We start from the raw sequence: 14339 nt of genomic DNA, 5'->3' as shown, positions 1-14339 counted from the left end.
CACGTTCCTTCTAGGGCCATATCCGCTCGCCCCCACCCATCCGCACTCTCCAAGTCGTATGGAACATCATTATCTGGGGCTTGGTGTTGGAAGGACAGGGAATAAGCAGTGTATCCTTAGATAATTCAAATAACCCTTTGGAGATTGACCAATAGAGACTTTTCCAGCAAGGTGAGGAGTGCAAATTAACTTTCAGTTGGAAAGAAGGCGGGAACCCAACACTGGAGTGCTGTGGGCTAACCTCACATGTCACCTGCAGGATGAATCCAAGATGCCCCCCACCTCCCTGGGTGGGTGAGAGTGCTATGTAAGGGCGATGCCGGCTGTTTCTGAGAAATTCATGCCTTTCACTTAAAGGAAAAAGAAGCCAATGATTTAAAAAGTCATAGGGCCTATTGTCACTAGTGAGCTTTAGAATATATACAATAGTGCATGGCCCCAGGTCAGCTCAATTTCAGTTATGCGTCACTAGGTGCTTGCGGTAGATGAACTTGAGGCCTAACAGTTACTTTTGTTGTTAGAGGATAGCAGATGTGTGTTCACCAACCCCAGATAACTGTTCTTACTGTGATTACCTGTGCTCACCGTTGCTTTATCAAACACACTCACTGATGCCCATTGGTAACTCACTGGTCTCCAGTGCTCCGGAACCGGGTGAGTGGTATACTCACTAAGAGCTCATCTTTTGTTCTCTCTTGTTTTTTAAAGATTTTGACTTATTTATTTATTTGACAGAGAGAGAGAGAGCACAAGCAGGGGGAGTGGCAGGCAGAGGGAGAGGGAGAAACAGACTCCCTGCTGAGCAGGGAGCCCAAGGCAGGGCTCCATCCCAGGACCCTGGGATCATGACCTGAGCTGAAGGCAGACGCTTAACCATCTGAGCCACCCAGGCGCCCCAAGAGTTCATTGTTGTACTTCACAAAGCTACGTGTGGTGGTACGTATGGCTTAATTATGACTGCGATTTTATCGCTTACTTACATAGAAGCCAATGACATTTGTATGCAAAGAAAGTCATTTCTGGGGTGCCTGGGTGGCTCAGTCGTTAAGCGTTTGCCTTCAGCTCAGGTCATGATCCCAGGGTCCTGAGGTCGAGCCTCACATCGGGCTCCCTGCTCAGCGGGGGGGCCTGCTTCCCTCTCCCACTCCCCCTGCTTGTGTTCCCTCTCTCACTGTGTCTCTCTGTCAAATAAATGAATAAAATCTTTAAAAAAAAGTCATTTCTTATAAAGCAAAGTTGATTGCTTTGTAAAAACTCTTAAAAGGCAAAAAAAAAAACAAAACCCCACCTGCTTTAAGATGCTATCAGATAGCACAGGGGAGACTACTGTCGAGGACTGGGAGAAATTGAAAAGACTGATAAGAATGTTACACTCAGAATGCTTTGCGATATGGAATTCTCACTTCAAAACGAAGCATATGGATATGGTTTGCATGAGAAAAGCTACACAAAAATACATTGGGTAGATTCATGCTCAAGAAGAAGAAGAAGGCTCCAGTCTTAGGTAAACATATCCATTCATTCTCTAGCACTGTGGTTCACAGGTATTTTTTTTTAAAGATGTATTTTGAGAGAGAGTGAGTGGGGGGAGGGGCAGGGGGAGAGAGAGAGCATCTCAAGCAGACTCCGTGCTGAGTGAGGAGCCTGACTCAGGGCTTAGTCCCACGACTCTGAGATCATGACCTGAGCGGAAACCAAAAGTCGGACGCTCAACTGACTGAGCCACCCAGGCACCCTAGTTCACAGGTACTTTTACGATTTCCTCCTTTGATCAGCTTTTTCAGTAATCCAGCTTGTGTCCATAGGGCTAGTAATGCTTGACGGTGAGACCAACAGCTTAATTGTCCTCGGCCTTTTATGGTACCTATTTGTCTAGCTAGTCCTTATTTGCATTTAGCCTGGCCCACCTGTGGCGTCGTTATGCAAACGTTGTGTATGTGTCTCTTCCTGATGAACCGTTCAGTCTGACATAGGTAACTCTTGCAAGAGCTTTTCTTGCTTCTATGATACTGTGTGAGTTTAATCCCGGGAGGCGTGCTCTCCGTTACTGTTGTATGCCTCCAAGGCCTACCTGGTGACAGTCAGCGTGTATCCCTTCACTTCCATGCTCGCCTCTGGCTTCTCGGGGACCTTTCCCGGTCGTTCATTGAAGATACGGATCTTCGGCTCATGCATGAACTGGCCTAGTGAGACAAAGTCCAGATGCTGATTTACACAGAACCCGAGGGTAAATAAAAAACCAGTCTCATCATCATTTGGCCCAAGCTGCATTTCTGTCCACCCCTTCCCCAGAATTTCTGGGGTAGAAAGACATATTGAGAGGAGAAGGGCAGAGCGATGGAAGGGATGGGTCCTTCCCAAGAGCAAAGCTGGGCTGCTCGACCCACAGTCATCTCACATATGAGGCTGACCTACTGGACAAGAAGTGGATCGGAACGCCCACCCTGATGACGGGGTGAGCACCTGCCACATGGCTTAAATCGCAGGGACAAGGTTTGTGATGCCACATGCTTAAACTGGAACCATTCCTTAAAAAGTAGTAGGGAAAGTGAACCTAGATACCCTGCTTGTTATCACAGACTTCCAAAACCAGTTCACCTCTCTTCAGTTAGAAAAAAAACATCTTCCATGTAAAATTGAAAGTGTATATCGCTTCTCTAACCTTTCGCCCAGTTTGTGAGGATGAAATCCTGGTTCGAGGAAAACCTCACCTGCCACAGCAAATGGTCTTGGCTAGAGCATCACCGAGTCCCCCTGCCCTGCTCTGTCGGGTTGCATGAATCATGTTTGTTATCTTCTGTATATTATGAGCTGACATCAAAAACCCTGACCGGCTGGGGAGAGACTGCCCCTCCCAGGGCCAGCCAGTTCTGAAAGACAGTGGAGGACTCAGGAGCATGCTATGATCTGCATGTGAACCATCCCAGGGCCAGACCTCCCCTACCTGGCCTGTGCGACCCGGAAGCATTCCAGGGCCAGGGGCCAGGTAACTAGAGACCACCCAAGAGCCCAAAGCCTGCCGAAATGATTCAAGCTAGCCAACCCGGAACTACCCTGCTCTGCTTTGTCTTCCCACAGAAACTCAGGAGAGGCTCTGGCCTAAACCTGTTGCTTTGGGTCCCTGACTAAAACCTGGCCTTCTTCCGTGGCCCTGCATGGTGGGCCATGCCTCTTTGTTTCTAGGGGAACCTGAGTGACAATAAATGGTTCTGTCAATGGCATTGGCCCCTGTGTGTCCTCAGTCCCCTGTATAAATCAAGACCCAGGCACAGAGCATGGCCCCAACCTGTCCTTTGAGTCCAGACCCATCACTGTCCAAGTTCTAACCTCCAAAGTTGCTCGAGACCAAGACTCACTTGCCAGATGGGTGATAAACACCGTACCTATTAGTCCATGTGCTTTAGGTGAAAACTTGTTTGTGGGGGGAATGTAGATCCCCAAAAAGTCTACATTGATTGGATGCTTCTTCCAAACGCGATGGAGTAAAACAGAGAAGGACATGTCTTTATCCACGGTGATAGTCACAGTTTGCTCCTTCTTCACAGAGACAAGCACCCTGGGGCAAAAGGCAAAATGGAGTCAATGTTTCTAGAACACACTGTTTTTAGGAAGCCATTCCTCCCACCGTGAACCTGAGCTCGCCATCCCGCCCTGGACAATCCCACGAGTATTCTAGGCCCTCTACAGCACTTTTCATTACAGAATGTTGTTTTTGCTCCTGGCTCCGGAATTCTGTCAGTTTATATGTTTGTATAAAAGCAATGAACAGGTAATCATGGGAAAATATGACTCATAAGACACAATCGTAGTGTTTCCGGGCACACTCCGACATGGAGTTGGCTGGGGATTTTTGATGGATTCATTCACTTATCCGGCACGTCTTTATCGAGTCCTCACTACATGCCAGGCCGCAGGCTGGTGCTGAGACACACAGTGGTCAAAAGACATGGACTCAGCTGCCGGGGGGCAGGGGACAGAGGGCTGAGTAGGCAACAACAATCAATCTGAACCTCGACTTCTTCACAATTAAAATGATGACTGTAAGTTCTGCGTTTCGATTACGGATTTCTGGATCGATTTGTGTAGTCATGTGTGGAGGACAGACCCGCATCCGGACATGACAGTACTCGCCTCTGATTAATGACACGAGCTGTGTCAGACCAGGAAAGGACAGACACCCGAGAGCCCCGACTCAGGGTGATGGTCTTGGTGCTGATCTCTATTTTCATGTCTTCGCTTTGTAAATAAAATCCCAGTGTTCCAAAATAGGTGCTGAGTTTTCCATTCTTGGGTTTCTTAGCACCAATGAGCTGCCCATTGACCAAAATCCCTGGAGAAGAAAACACGCTTTTTTCTCTCTGTGCGCCATTTTTTGGCACATGCGGGCACCATTATTCAAATTTACAAAACTTGACAATATGGGAAAATTATTATTATTTTTTGCTTCAGGACTTACATAACATTTTTTTCCTATGCAACTTTCACTTTGTTACTATGTCTTATTATACTTTAAATGATTTATATCACAGCAAGATCTGCTAGTTCATACACAGTTTCTTAGCTATTCTAATTCCCCTTGGAATATATTTATAATTCATTTCTCACTAATTATCAGAGTTTGAAAAGTACAGGACTTCTTTTATGGGAAAGAAAGAAATCCCAAGTAGTGACAGTGAAACATGACAATGATCTAATTGCCTATTTCAAATATAGCATCTTTTTATTTTACCTGATTCTGGATCGGAAACAAGGTTGAAAATCTTTCCAGGTTCTGAGTCAATATTGAAACAAATATTCTTTTCATTTTTTGGTAGGTAAATGATGAAATGTGGGTCATTTTCAACTGGAAAATACACAGAGAAAATGAAATCAAACAAAATCATAGAAAGGAAGGTGACATTGAACAGTACTTTATTCCTGAACATCTTTAACTTAACAAGAACAAATATTTATGGTGCTTCTACTAGATGCTAGGTTCTGTTCTAGGCGTTGGGGACCCAGTGGTGCAGACCCATTGTCCCTTCCCTATGGAGTTTCCGTCAGAGTTTTATTATTTTACAAATATAGTGTATACTTATTCTGAAACTATCACATATGATCTAGGCTAGAGATAAAAAAATGAATAAGAAAGACACAAAAGGGGTGCCTGGGTGGCTCAGTCGTTAAGTGTCTGCCTTCGGCTCAGGTCATGATCCCAGGGTCCTAGGATCGAGCCCCACGTTGGGATCCCTGCTCAGCTGGAAGCCTGCTTCTCCCTCTCCCACTCCCCCTGCTTGTGTCCCCCCCCCTTGCTCTCTCTCTCTCTCTGTCAAATAAATAAATAAAATATTAAAAACAAAGAAAGACACAAAGAATAAGAAAAGCACACATACACATCATGTATACGTATATATACTATATGTGTGTATATACATACCGTGAGTGTTGTATAGATAGAGAAAAAGATGTGTGTTTTTTTAAGTAGCTATACACAAAACATAAAAATAAAGGAGACATAATATTATTTGTTGGCATACAGATGGATATTAATCAATTCCAAGAGCAATGAAGCATCAAGCTTCTCTCAAGAAAGAACTCCTTTGCTACTGGACGACCTTATTCTGACTGATCTTTCTTGTTTGTTTGTTTGTTTAATCATTCAACAAATAGTTGGTAAGAAAAAAACCCAACTATGTCCAAAGCACTGAATTAGGCAATGTTTGGTATAGCTACAAATAAGTCATGGTCTTATTTATAAGACCTTCAAGAAAGTCACAATTTAATGAAGGAGTGACCAAGATTCTCTCCTTGACCAAACTCCACTTAGGTTCCCCCGACCTTTTCAACAAGGCCTCAGCTTTTGGACTTACATGTTTGTCTCTGCATTGTCCAATTTTAGCAAGAATCCTAGCAGGCTGGCTTAGCTAGAATCCCCACCTGCCATACTGAGCACCCTTGATATCTAACTGGGTTCCTCATCCCCCACCGCCCTCCAGGTGACATCTGATCGCCTGGCTGCCTTCAGCAAGAACCCTGTTAGGTCGGTTTGGCCAGAATCCCCCTTAATCCTGATGTTTCCTCTGAGTGATTTTGCACCCACTGCCTCACCCTGTCCTTGTCTATAAACTCCAACTTTGCCATGCTGTATTTGGAGCTGAGTCCAATCTTCTCCACCCAACTGCAAGACCCCATTGAGGGGGGTCCCCATACCCATTGTAATGGCCCCCCTTGAATAAGGTCTTCCTGACCTTGCGTGCTCTAACGAATATCAGGAATAATTTTTTTCCTTCACAGTTTTTCTTCATTGAGACAGACACACCCACTGAGGGAAGAGAGAATAAAATAAATGACAAAAAAATGGCACAAGTGCAACGCTCTGAGGGTAAAGATGAAGGGTGACCAGCCCCGCCTGGCCAGTTGAGAAAGGCCTGGTGAAGGAGTTCACACAAAACCTTGAAGCTAGGAGAGGCAAAAGACACAGAAGAAACAGAGATTTTACTCTGAGTACACAGCATGGAGGTATAAAAGTGGGTGATTTGTTGGCAAAGTACCTCAATGTAACTAGGGGATGGGTTCTTGAAGAATGTAGAAAAAGACCAAAAATGGGGGTTGTGGAGATGGGTGGAGCACCACACCTAAGAATGAAGCTTTAAGTTGGGGAGCTATTTGTAGTTTTTGAGAAAAAAATGGGACATGATTTGACTTCAGGGAAATTACTTGTCACAGTATAAATTAAGTATTGGGAAGTGGACGTGGGAAGATCAGTTAGCAGCTAACGCAGCAGTAACCCAGGCAAGAGATGTTACATTGAATGGGAAACAGGACGGACGGGGGACGGAAGATTCCAGAGACCGGTGGGAGAATCCACAATGTCAGGTAACTGAGCGCAGAGGAACAATTCAGATCTGCCAGGCTTCCCGCCTGAGTCCCTCAAGGCCCCGGAGACAGGAAGGTCTGAGCTGTAAGAACCATAGTGGTCGTCTTTTCCAGATTAAAATGAAAGACCAGGCTTCCATTCATTGAGAGGCTATTGTCTTCTAGATGTTATCACAAAGTCCCATGCAAACATTAACTCAACTAATTCTCTTCGTATCCTCGCAGAGGACAGGTCACCTGCCCGAGGTCACATTACAGAGTTAGTGCATGGCAGAGCTATGAGCAAAGCCAAGCTGTCCGATGACAAGCCCATTCTCCCACCTGCTCTGATACGCTCGTTTACGTTCATGTGTGTGTTTTGGAACATGAAATGGAAGATAAGTGAATGCAGAACAGGAATACAATCTGGTACTTCTTTGCACCCCTCACATTACCAAACTCTCGTGGTGAGGTCAATAAATACTCGGTGAATTGATTTTGTGTTGAGCTGGGCACTAGAGGGCATTATTAAAACACAGAACAAAGGTTCTCATCTTTTTCAATTAAAAAAATTCATTTTGTGATGATAGCTTCTTCCTTTACACAAATAAGGTGTTTTGAAATATTTTTTGAAGGACATAGCTTTTATTAGAGATCATCATTGATTTTGCCATTTTAATTAACCAAAATCCCACTAATCACACCTGCTGGTAGGTAACCACGAATCAACTACTGAACTGGTATCACTCTAGACAGCAGAAACGTCATATTTAGGTGAGTCTGTGTAGCCTTACATTTAGATCAGGTTGAAGGTAGATTGAGGGCTCCCATGACTAACTTCATAGATTCCTGAGGACCTGGTGTTTATGAGCTTCCACAAGGAACTAAGGTTATAACCACCCTGCAATTTATCACCATCTCCATTTTACTGGTGGGCTCACTGAGACCTAGAGAGGTCCCAGAGTCTGGCCCACTGTCACAGGGGCAGAGTCTGACCCCGGAACTGTCTGACTCTCAAGACCTTGTCCCTTTAACTGCATCATACAGCAGACTATGTACACTCAGAGGAAGCACTGCATTCTTACTGGAAAGAATATAAAAAATGAGGTTAGCTTTATCTCTACATGTTTCTACAGAAGCTTCGTCTTGCAAAGCCACAGTGTGAGGGGCTCACGCACCTGTCCTTGCCCTTGTCTCTTGCTCTGAGAGCCACTCGGCACAGGAAAGATGGCAATTTTGCCAGCACTGTAACCTGACCTGTGGATGCCCTCCCCACACGTGCAGTGTGTAAAGTTAAATTACCACTGCTGGCCGGAAGCTCAGTTCAGAGCCCCTCATGAAGCTCTGTCCTCGGACGTGCCAGGTAGGACAGGGGAGGGACCTCCGGATAAAGCATTGCCGCAGATGAAAGAGCGAAAAAGCAAATCACTTTTGGCCCACAAAGAATACTTTTAGAGACAAGCCATAGGGGTGAGTTGCACTCGCTCTAAAAATTGAATCGAAGTCCTATGTTTTCTCTGTGCCAATTTGGTGCTCTGTAAGTGGTGGGTGTACAGTCTTGAGAAATCAGTTCTGACAGTCAGAAATGTTCTTGCTAGAAGATTCTGTGTTCCAGGCAGCCTAGAAAAGCTGCAAGCTTCTAGGAACATCAGGAGCTACTCTGCTATTGAAATTTCAGATAAAGGGCTGGTATCCAAGATCTAGAAAGAACTTCTCAAACTCAACACCCAAAAAACAAATAACCAAGTCAAAAAACAGGCAGAAGACATGAACAGACACTTCTCCAAAGACATACAAATGGCTACCAGACACATGAAAAAGTGTTCAAAATCACTTGTCATCAGGGAAATACAAATCAAAACCACAATGCAATACTACCTTACACCAGTTAGAATGGCAAAAATTAACAAGGCAGGAAACAACAAATGTTGGTGAGGATGTGGAGAAAGGGGAACCCTGTTGGTGGGAATGCAAGCTGGTGCAGCCACTCTGGAAGACAGTATGGAGGTTCCTCAAAAATCTGAAAATAGAGCTACCCTACGACCCAGCAATTACACTACTGGGTATTTACCCCAAAGATACAGATGTAGTGAAAAGAAGGGGCACATGCACCCCAATGTTCATAGCAGAAATGTCCACAATAGCCAAACTATGGAAAGAGCCAAGATGCCCTTCAACAGATGAATGAATAAAGAAGATGTGGTCCATATATACAATGGAATATTACTCAGCCATCAGAAAGGATGAATACCCACCATTTGCATTGACCTGGATGGAGCTGGAGGAGATTATGCTAAGTGAAATAAGTCAAGCAGAGAACGTCAATTATCATATGGTTTCACTTATTTGTGGAACATAAGGAATAGCACGGAGGACATTAGGAGAAGGAAGGGAAAAATGAAGGGGCGGAAATCGGAGGGGGAGACGAACCATGAGAGACTGTGGACTCCGGGAAACAAACGGAAGGTTTCAGAGGGAAAGGGGGGAGGGGGATGGGTTAGCCCGGTGATGGGTATTAAGGAGGGCACGTACTGCAAGGAGCACTGGGTGTTGTGTGCAAACGATGAATCATAGAACACTACATCAGGAACTAATGAAGTACTGTCTGGTGTCTGGCCCAAGCTGATTCATACACAAAACTCTCTTCTCTCAGTGGAGGGTCAACCATGCCTATAGAAGTCACCTGGTTTACCAGGACTTTTTAATTTTATTTATTTATTTATTTATTTATTTATTTATTTTACCAGGACGACTTTTAAATGTATATAAATAAATGCTCCACAGGATTGCGATCCAGGAAGCCAGGATGTGAAAGCAGTGGTAAAGGTCTCTTACCTCTCATCACATGTGGGGGAGGAGTTGCCTCGAGCACTTGAGCTCCCAGTACAGGCATTGGGATCTTCGGTGTTGGGGAAGGGTTGACCCAAGATGGGACTGAACTCGGAACAACCTTGTTTCCATAATACAGGGCACCTGTATAGAAAAACCCGTAGCCATTAGTTCCCATGGAGATTTCTTACAACTTCAAGTATCTGTGTTACGCAGACCCTAGAGGTTCTCGGCTATGGTTTTCTCCCATTAATTTTATTCCAGAACTTTCTCTGTTCCCGCTTTTCCTGTTTTTCCACTGTGGGGCCTGCTCGAGGGCTCTCTGCAGAGTCTGGGCCCCGGACTGTGGGATCTGCCCCACAGAGGCTGGAGAAGGGCCCCGCGTCTTCAGCCCAGGCCGGGGAGATGATGTCCAGGCCAGCCCCTGGAGAAGTCCTGGATTACAGCCGCCTCGGCCTGGGTCCCTTCCTATTGCCTCACCAAACAACAATCTAAACAATTCAGTTTCTCAGCCAGCTAGTTTCCCCTGCTGGTTATAGCAAGTTCATTTTGCTTTCTGATATACAGGCAGCCTTCCTGTCTTAGAGAAAACAAATGGCAGTTCACCTAGGCGTCTTACCTAGCTGATACAAAACCACTTATAAATGCCAGTTTATCTAGGGCGAGTTTCTGCCCAGAGAAATTTAGCTGTGGGGCCCCAGGCTCTTGTAACTGGGATGTCAGAAGTACGAGCTCCTTGAACCCTAGACTGCTGCGGTTACCTGGCATCTCACTTGGACAAAATGAAAAATGTGGAAAGTGATCCCTCCAGGGTGTGCAGGCCATTCTTAAGACTGTGTTTCAATAGGATTAGTTCCTAGGAAAGGGAGGGCAGGAAGAAGGTGATAAGCCAACGTCTTCTAAACTTAGCACACGTGCCCCTGAGCACAGCTTAGGACTTTTCCCCAGGACACAGAAATCACGGGTGGCTTGTGGCAATTTCAAGGTTCTCAGCTTCCACGTGTACTTTTCCTAAGAAAACCCCTTTCTCCCAGTTGAGAAGTGGAAGGCATGCTCTCTCACTAAAAACCTCCCGGGAAAATTGGTGTAGTGCCAAAAACTGGAATGACTCCAATCCGTTGCAAGGGACACAAATCCGTTTGCAAGTCAGACAGTTTCCAGTTCTTTGCTTTAAATAGAGTTGAAGTAGGACCCGAGCTGTCATGCGCTAGATCATTAAAAATAATTTTTGCATACTAGATCCTATGTGAGTTTGGCATGTAACTTTGAAGAAGCTGTAAGTGAGTGACAGTTGCTGGGACCAAATTCATTCCATTCCTATCTACTTAACCTATGTCAACAAGATTTATCAGGACTTAGGCCTATAAAAACATTTTTTTTAAGATTTAATTTTAAGGAATCTCTACATCCAACTTGGGGCTTGAACTCACAACCCCAAGATCAAGAGTCACACACTCCACTGACTGAGCCAGCCAAGCACCCCTAAAATTTTTTTAAAGAAGAAATGACACTGAATCTGAACTCTTTCAATCTATTAATAAATAACACTTACCCATAGGTACTTGAAAAAACACTCAGCCACATTTTTTTCTCATTAAGAGATGATTTTCAATAAAATTTTACTTTGGGATATCAAATTTATAATCCATGTATATTATTTTGACCAATTGCCTACTTGTAGTAATTTTAATAAAACTCAATCTAGAAAAAAAATTTGAACACTCAGAATCTAATGGTCACAAGAAATTGAAAAAAATTTAAATTTGTAAACATTTTTCTTGCATAGGAGCAGGATGATCAGTAAAAGTCTTTCCCACATAGCAGTGTATTACACTGAGACATGATTCTGCCAGGAATGGAAATACCAGTTCAACTAGAAAAAAGAACCATATAAAATTTCCAATAATAGAATTTGTTTATGTATTTTTTTTAATGGATGATGGAGAGTACCAAGTTAGGTATTCCATGTCGTTGGATACACTTAAAACAGTGATGTAACAGGTTTATTTATTTTAAACATTCACTATTGGGGCACCTGGGTGGCTCAGTCAGTTAGGCGTCTGCCTCCGGCTCAGGTCAGGATCCCAGGGTCCTGGGATCGAGTCCCGCATCGGGCTCCCTGCTCAGTGGGGAGCCTGCTTCTCCCTCTGCTTGCTTCTCTCTCTGCTTGCTGCTCCCTAAGCCTGTGCTCTCTCTCTCTCTCTCTCTCTGACAAATAAATAAATAAGAAATCTTTAAAAAAAATTCAATGTTTACAATACGCCCCAAATTAAATTCGCTGCAACTATTTAAGTGTGGTGAAAAATGGTTAAATGCTGATTTAAACAATGCGTGCCGGGGTATGTAGGTCTTCAAAATTCCTTTGGGAGCTAAGTGAGCAAAAGTTCTAAGACCATAACAATAAACTACCCCAAAGTAAATTGACAGGAAGAGCTTGGACACACGGGGACCCAGGGCTGGGAACAAGAGGCGGGCTGCAGGGGGAGAGGAGCTGAGGTTGGAGGACCCCAGTGCAGGCTAAGAAAGCTGACCCGTCCTATTTGTCCAGCAGATGGAAGCACTGACCTGAGCAACAGGAATGATCTTGAGGGGGAGAGTCGGCCAGCATGCGCTCATCCCCGGCCTCGTTCTCAATCACCATCGCGGTGAGTGGGGTCACTATGTGATGTTCCAGAGACATCTGCAGGATAGTTTTTGTAATTTTCCTTTTGGCAGCAGCTGTAGGAGCCAGGCTTCTATATTTGGGAAACAGAGGCATTCGAGAACATTACTGTGCTTACGTCCCACACCCCACCACCTCTGGGCTCAGCCGGGACCCTGGGATAAAAGAAGGCTAACTGGCTCCATGAAGCCAGGATTTTATTTAGCCATGCAGTCCTACAGGACTTTTTTTTTTTTTTTTTAAATAGACTTTATTTTTCAGATCAGTTTTCGGTTCACAGTAAAATTGAGGAGAAAGGACAGATTTCCCAGATACTCCCTGTGCCCACACACCATAGCCTCCCCCATTATCAACAACCCCCCACCAGAGTGGTGTATTTGTTACAACCTATGAACATACGCAGACATTTACTCATCACCAAAGTCCATGGTTTACATTAGGGTTTGTTCTTGGCGGTGCACATTCTGTGGGCTTTAACAACCGTGTGATGACATGTATTCACGATTGTACTATCGTACAGACACTTTCACTGCCCTAAAGATCCCCTGTGCTCCGCCCGGTCATCCTGCCCCTCAGCCCCCGGCAACCACTGATCTGTTTTCCAGGGACTGTTCCTGAAAAATCAGTATTGAACTTCAGCAAAGCGCTGTGTATCTGTAATTTTGCTGTGAATGCACCCAGCATGCTTCAGTAAAGGGGCAGGGATAGCCACAGAAAACTAATTGATGATGACCATGATTTCTACCACAGGTGTGTGTGTGGGGGGTGTTCTGTGGGAAGGAGAACAAAGGACCCTTCAGAGAGGACAGAAGTGTTCTATAACGATCCGGGTGGTGATTACATGGGTGACACACCTAAGAATTCATTAAACTGTATGCTTAAAATTCATGCACTTCACCCACTTTGTGTATGTTATACCTCGATAAAAAAGAAAATTGTGAACTCAGCTTTACTTAAAGTGCTTGGAACCAGTGGAAATTGACAATCCAAATCCCGAGTTAATTTGCCGCTTTTCTTGGTTCCAAATCCTTCTTGTGTATTACTTTCAAAATATTCAAGGCAAACCTCTTACTTTTGCAAATCCCTGTTATGTATACTCTTCTCTTCTTACCGCTCAGCTAGAAGTTGGTTGATTGTCAGATAGGCCCACAATTTCCTGGTGAAATCAGGATCTGCATGCTTATCTTTTGATAGAAAATCCTCCAAGTCGTCCATTTCGGCCAGAGTTTCTAAGACTAACTCCGTGTTAGCCTGGATGATGGAAGATTCAGTTGAAAGACATCGGGGGAGCAGAACTATAGTTAATCAATCCACATTTTTCCTACCTACTGTGAGTGAATCAGGGAGCTATGTAACTTCAAGGGAAGCGCAAAATAATTCAAAAGAATACAAAAGAGGAAGTAAGTGCACACATGCAAGGTTTGGGATTGGCTTTGGGATCAGAAGGGAAGGATTTACAGAATGGTTTGGGGACCATGGCAGAGATATTCTCATGCCTTCCCTTCCACTTTATCACTTTTATTCCACATGCAAGATTCTTGGAATGCAAAATATTAACCTGTTAATATACAAGATGGACTGTATCGAGGGGACCAGTTAGTCTTTTGAGAAATAAGGAGATAAGTAGAAGTACCGAAGTGGCAGTGATGATGCTCTGTAACTGCTCCAATTTATCAGGCTTATATTTTCCTGCCACCACAATCTCTGAGCCTCCAAAATAGTTGTGGAAACTGTTTTGAGTGACATCCGATACTGATAAGTGGGGATAGTTGAACTGAACATTCCGGAGCAATGGAGTAGAGACCTGGTTGTAGAATTTCTACAATTCATAAAAAACAGAGAAATCATTATTTTCATACTACTTCATCAGTCTAACACACTTTTTTAAAAGGGGGGAGGGGCAGAAGGAGAGAGAGAGCATCTTAAGCAGGACCCACGCCCAGCACGGAGCCCGACTCAGGGCTGGGTCTCACGACCCTGAGATCATGACGTGAGCTGAAATCAAGAGTCGGAC

General features: G+C 44.4%; 1 protein-coding gene across 1 annotated transcript in view; it reads right to left on the bottom strand.

Moving 5' to 3' along the window:
• The window catches only part of ITIH2 (inter-alpha-trypsin inhibitor heavy chain 2), a 36335-nt gene that overhangs the window by 2961 nt on the left and 19035 nt on the right, over nt 1-14339 (bottom strand). Inside the window, exons 13-20 of the mRNA XM_032425778.1 lie at nt 13959-14144; nt 13437-13576; nt 12229-12398; nt 9670-9807; nt 4730-4843; nt 4132-4330; nt 3384-3556; nt 2072-2183 (exon numbers count right to left, since the gene is read on the bottom strand). Of these exons, the coding sequence (XP_032281669.1) occupies nt 2072-2183; nt 3384-3556; nt 4132-4330; nt 4730-4843; nt 9670-9807; nt 12229-12398; nt 13437-13576; nt 13959-14144 (1232 nt within the window). The remainder of the gene's footprint in view (nt 1-2071; nt 2184-3383; nt 3557-4131; nt 4331-4729; nt 4844-9669; nt 9808-12228; nt 12399-13436; nt 13577-13958; nt 14145-14339) is intronic.

This window comes from Phoca vitulina, unplaced genomic scaffold, assembly GCF_004348235.1.
Source record: "Phoca vitulina isolate PV1807 unplaced genomic scaffold, GSC_HSeal_1.0 scaffold33, whole genome shotgun sequence".
Lineage (NCBI taxonomy): Eukaryota > Metazoa > Chordata > Mammalia > Carnivora > Phocidae > Phoca > Phoca vitulina.
This window is presented reverse-complemented; position numbering and strand designations above follow the sequence as displayed.